General features: G+C 35.7%; 1 protein-coding gene across 1 annotated transcript; it reads left to right on the top strand.

The window, feature by feature from the left end:
* The first annotated feature begins 4,808 nt into the window (after window positions 1-4,808).
* On the top strand, window positions 4,809-5,691 carry LOC111877665 (auxin-responsive protein SAUR36). Its single transcript, XM_023874180.3, has one exon. It carries the CDS (start codon window positions 4,953-4,955, stop codon window positions 5,460-5,462), a length of 510 nt encoding a protein of 169 aa, XP_023729948.1. The 5' UTR covers window positions 4,809-4,952; the 3' UTR covers window positions 5,463-5,691.
* Window positions 5,692-6,271: the final 580 nt, after the last annotated feature.

Raw genomic sequence — 6,271 nt, forward strand, 5'->3', positions numbered from 1 at the left:
CTTTAACGAAATGTATTTTAAATTTATAACAAAATCTCGAGATGTCATGTTCAACCAAAAGCATAAACAGAATAAAATATACCTTACAACAGTTATTCATAACTACTGGCCTATAATCCAAAATCTCTCGTTATGTCAGCCAACTCATGCTCTCGTGCCATAACCTGTAATACAAAGAAAACTGAGAGGGTCAGGCTTGGGAGCCTGGTGAGCATATAGGGTTTTCAACCCACAATAGTATAATTATTATATTTAATTATCAAATAATCAATCCAATTACCCACCCCTTTTATCTCCATTTATTTCTTAAATATTTATCCTAAGAACCGATTACCCTTCTCCCATTCATTCCTAAGGATTGCCTTAAGGAATTGGCACAATTTTTAGTGATCCAAGGTTCTTAGATTACCTATGGTGAACTCGCAATTCACGATAATTAATGAACACCTAGTTCAAAAACACCTAATGAACTCTTAGTTCAAATATCCCTGGTGAACCCAATCACCTAAGGAACACAGAGTACGAAATCTCTTAGTTCAAACAATGATGATAATAATGTATATCTCGATCCTGCAAAACCAATAATATTATTAAGACATATATACCATATTTCTAAAACGATCTATCCCATCACGTCGATCCCCACATACTGACCCTATACAATGATCTTACGATATCTAGCCTAAGGAAATCGATATGAACAACAACTGACGAAGCTGCTTCGGAAATTCCCTAGAAGCAAACAAGGACCAATAAAGACATCACATGAGGGGAATGGAATAAGTTTCACCACGAACCTTTGTTCGTAAAAGAAAGAACCACAAGAGATTTGAAGTCATGGGTAGTTATCTAGATAACAATGCCTAGGCGTGGTCCGACTATCATGAGGTATTATACCCCCAGACTCTACCTATCCCAACATCGAACTTTGCCTAGCAGTGGCCTGAATACATGAGGTATTTCACCCCCAGACGCAACCTATCTAGCAATATAACACCAGACATACCTAGCAGTGGTCTATTACCGACACACTTTATTAGGCAATCTACGAAGTTCCCTTAATTACTTCATGAAAGAAAACGTTGACATATGAAGCTCGGTCGATCACCTCATAAAAGAAACGTTGACTCCAAATCTCTCTCAAAATAAAAGTATGGGGAAATACTACTAGAGTACTCCCGTACACTCCCGTAACCGACACACAAAATTGTCAAAAAGACTTTGTACAAGATAGTACTTCTGGCACATTATAGTACTTTGGTATGCGAAAGAATCGTAACCGAGAACATAATAGTACCCTGGCACAAGCAGCACCCAAGACACAGAGCTTTGAAAAATACTTCGTACATAAAATGTACTTCTGTATGTAGGACTTACTCCACCGATCATCAATCTCACCCCACACGTACTCTTAATAAGAGACTACCCAAATTCCAATCTTAATTGAACTAAACATCACATTTAAGTCTTAACCCATCACTAGGAAAACCTACAATGTTTATAATCAAATTTTGATACTATCTCCGTTTAGGAAACGCTAACTAGTGTATACTTAACACAAGGTTTTAAGTAATAATATCATATATACACATCTTAACACATATTGAACCATATCTGATTCGCACGTTGTATATTTTTAAATATATCTAACACGTATTTCGGACAATGACAAATACTTCACATACATATGTATATTTCATATTATAATCAATACTCGTATTTAAAATCACGTTCCTAAAATGGATTATACGCATGATACCTTATCGAATGAATACGTAGTTCTAAAATACATAATCCGTACTCCCGAATCTTAAATTTGCCTCATTACCTAATCCATATTCCCGGACCTAAAACTAACCTCTTGATCTGATACATACCCTTGGATCTAAAACTAACCTCCTGCTTTGATCCATACTCTCAGATCTAAAACAAGTTTATCTCTTTATCCTTTTATCTCATGGTCCAACCCACCTTTTATCACCTACCAACAACCTCATCTACTCATGTTCTACCCAACATATTTTTAGATACAAAATACATATATAGTTTAACTCATTAAAACTTATATAATTCATCCATTCCACAATCATCTCAAATAAACAACAATATATTATACACATAGCACGTATTTCATAATAAATACTTAATATTTATGTGTTGGAAGAAAGTGACCACACACTCACCTGATCATAAGATGATCGGGTAGCACTACGGCTTTGGTGAAACTGTGATCTCTTCACACACTGGACTTCTCGCGGGCAGAGCTTCGGCTCGGAAACTCTTTTCTTCTCGAGATCTTCGGTGCTTCAGGACTCGCTTCGGGTATCGGGATGATACCGGGGCTTCGAGGGGTTAAAATTGCACATAAAACGATGTAATATGGGTGAGAGATGAGAGAATGAGCAACCAAACTCGGCTGGCCCTTCAAATCTATTTATAGGGCAAAATCTGCCCTTGCCACGTCGTGACACCTTTTTCCACGTCGTGGGTTTGGTCGTCACTACATGCGTCATTGCAAGATGCATCTGGGGGACTCCCGGAGGTGTCAGAAGACTTGCCACGTCGTGGCACTGGTTGCCACATCGTGGTATCTGACAGTTTTGGGGTTTCACGCCCCGAATTTTAGAAATTCATAACTTTCGCATACGAACTCCGTTTTCGACGCTCTTTATATCGACGCGTAGTTGAGATTATGCTCTACAACTCTCGTTTAGACTCCATTGGCTAATTTTGACTTTATTTTTAATATATTATAAATATATTACTTATATATTATCTTTAGTAGGCCGGGACATGAAAACTCCGTTCGAAATTCATAACTCCTTCATCTGAACTCCGTTTTCGTCTGTCTTTTTATCGTTGGACTACTATCGAAGACATATTCGACTCTCATTTAGATCGCTAAGGATAGATATCTATCTACCTTAAATTCACTATTTGCGTCGCGTTGGGTCATGTCGGTTTTGTCGCGAAACTTCAACAGGTCATAACTTCTTCGCTATAACTCGGATTTTGGCGTTGTTTATATGCACGGAAACCTTGTGACATATACTACAACTTGGTTAAGATTAATCATTCTAAATAATATTCCATCAAAAAGTCATTTTTGATGCTTATCGTCTCTAAATTGACTAGCCCGGATCTACGGGCGTTATAATAATGACAGTAATTGAAATGATTAAAATCAGCATGAGAGGAATCTGAAGGTTGAAAGCAAAACATAATATGGATGATACAAACCTACAAACATGTTTTTCTAGATCAAACAAACTTGAAACGATCAAGAAAAAAATCTAGTTTTTATTTTTTTGATTTTGGAAATGGAACCCATACCCACTGTATCTAAAGCCCTAGTTTATACCCTGCCTGGTGCAATCGTTGATAAAAAAAGGAGATAAAAAACATAGACGTATGAAGGAAGAGTAGGAGGGATGGCTATCGTTTAGCGACAACCCTTATACCAAACCCAATGCTCTGGTTATCCCTAGAACTGTAAATCCAACCACCGTTGTAAACACCCTACCCCTGCTATAATAGATATAAACGATATTTGATTTATTGATTTTGAATTCTTTTTCTATAAATTGGGTTTTTGATTTTTAGTTTTTCTTGTTTCTAGATCAAAGCTAATCCAACTTGATCATTGGAACCTATGATCAAACCTTTGCTCTTAGTACGCTCCAAAACATCACAAGAATTATGAGTCATTACAAAACTATCAAAACTTTTATTATGAAATGAAACTTCAAACCACAAGAATAACACTTCAAGTTCTATTCGTCTTCATATTTCTCATCACTTTGTTTCACCTTGCATTGGAAGTCCATATGAGATGAAAAACAATCTTCATGTAATTCTTTGATTTATGCCAAAAAATTGTAATTTGGGCAGAAACCCACGATGGAAACCTCTTTTGGAATGTACTTCGCAGAGTAGATCACGGTGGGAATTAATGTTTTCGGGTTCTAAGAAGTGATGAAGGGTAGAACACCACAAAAAGGGTGGCTTTAGGGCAAATAATTAGGAAATTTGATGATAAGAAAAGAGAAGGAGGTTATGAGGAGGAGAAGTATGCGTGTCCATTTAAGAACAACATATATGAGATAGAGTGTAATGTTGTTTGTATTCGTGTGCATCATGGTTGCAAATTTGTTGATTGCCATAGTGGTTACTACATTGTTTGTGTTTGTGTATTTGTCAAAAAGAGATAGTACCCGTAGGGGTAGGGTGTATGAACCTAATTCTTTTTTTTTTTTAATTTAAATTTTAAATTAAAATGAATCAAAGAAAATATAAGAAAATAAGAACAAAATATATTTTCATCATTTCAAAAACACTTAATAAATCTGTTAAGAAAGTTAGTCACAATGACCATTCAGGTGTTCAACGGCGGATCCAGTATGTATCCCGGGGTAGCCCGGGATACCCCTAAAAAAATTAGTAGTATAATTTTTTTCAGAATATTTTTTTTATTGTGTATTATGCAATTTTTATTTTGTCGGGATACCCCTTTACTTTGATCGTGTATCCGCCACTGAGGGTGCTAACTTTTGTCAAAAGGGACCATTCATGCCCAAAAAAAAAGTTTCATAAGACGTATTTTAGAAACAATTTTAAAACCATAAGGACCATTTGTAAAGTTTGTTCATAATTTGTCAACTATTAAAATGGTTTGACCTCAAAATAAAAGCATAAGGATATTGCCACGAAGTATCCGTCATTACGTGCAAAGACTTGACTTTTCTTTATTTTATTTTATACTATTATATTTATTTCCTTTTCTGTTTAATTTATTCCGTGCCTCCAAATCCATCCAGACCGTATACCGACCACTCCCCACTTCTATCTCTCCACATACCCACAAGAATCTTTCACTTCCCACCATATAAACAACACCCACCTTCATCTCCATCATTGCATGCATCTTTATCTTCATTTTCATTTCTTCAAATATGAACAAAATCAGAGGTTTTAGAATTAGACACAAGTTCGTAAAGCTCGTCAAATGGGGACTTCACCGGAGACGAAAAGAATCCAATTACATAAGGCTGAACCCACCCAATAATTACACAGTCAAAGCCATGTCGAAGCTCTACGGATTCGCTCGCTCATTGAAGAAAAGCGCCAAAGATATCTGCTTACGAAAGTCTGGTTCCAGTTACAATCGGATCGGAGAAGAAGAACTGAACCCAGTTCCAAAAGGGCACTTGGCTGTGTACGTTGGTGAAAAAGAAGACGATGCGCATAGGGTTTTGATGCCTGTGATTTACTTTAATCATCCGTTATTTGGTGAGTTGTTAAGAGAAGCTGAAAAGGTTTATGGGTTTAATTATGATGGTGGGATTCATGTACCCTGCCGGATTTCGGAGTTCCAGAACGTACAGACCAAGATTAACGCCGCCGGGGGTTGTGGTGGCTGCGATGGATTCCGTGCACGACGGAGCTGGCGGCTTACTTTATGATTGGATTTGATGGTGTGAATGTGTTTAAAACCCAATCTCTGAGTGTGATTTGTGGTTTGCTAAATTCGATTGTTTTCTACTGTTTTCAACTCTTTTTTAGATTTTCTTTTTTGCCACTTGTAAATATATTCTGAATTTTGTTTTTCATTTCATAGAGATAGAATAATACTCACCAAGTGTTGTTGTAGTGGAAAATATGAAATAGATAACATTATACTTCCTCACTTAATTATTAGTTGGGATAAACTTCAAGTCAAAATAATATCGTGTTTTCTACAATCATCATTTTAAAAATAAATAGAAAATTAAGATGTTACAAAATAAACGAGTTTTTTTGATAATGTCTTTATACAAGGTAAAAACTAGTCGTTATAACTTATAGAACATACACAATAGAAGTTTAATAGAAATTGAATAGATGATAACTATGACCGAATGCAAGTTGATCATGGACAATGAGAGATGATATTGAAAAGAGTTTAATAGAAGAGTTTGATGATTGAATGGTTTAATGAAATTAATGTCTTTCTTTTCAATTAAATGTCAAACCAAAAATAAATGAAATCACATTTTAATATTTGGTTTTTGTAAATTTTATAATTTTTTTTCGGACCGACAACTGAATTAAGACCACTGCCAAATTGAAAAGGCAATGCAAAGGGAGAAACAGTTACAAAATGTTTAACGGACAACAACACCAATTAGCCTAATTACAGTTTCCAAAATTACCCCTAACACTCACCCAACTATACACCAATGTAATCACATTATCAGCCAACTTTGAGGAAGAAGTATGAATTCTGTTAAAC

The sequence above is a fragment of the Lactuca sativa genome, chromosome 3 (genome assembly GCF_002870075.4).
Source record: "Lactuca sativa cultivar Salinas chromosome 3, Lsat_Salinas_v11, whole genome shotgun sequence".
NCBI classification, from domain to species: Eukaryota; Viridiplantae; Streptophyta; class Magnoliopsida; order Asterales; family Asteraceae; genus Lactuca; species Lactuca sativa.

What these genes read in the sequence shown, in the direction of transcription:
- LOC111877665 (XM_023874180.3), top strand. Translation starts at nt 4,953, where the DNA reads ATGAACAAAATCAGAGGTTTTAGAATTAGACACAAGTTCGTAAAGCTC.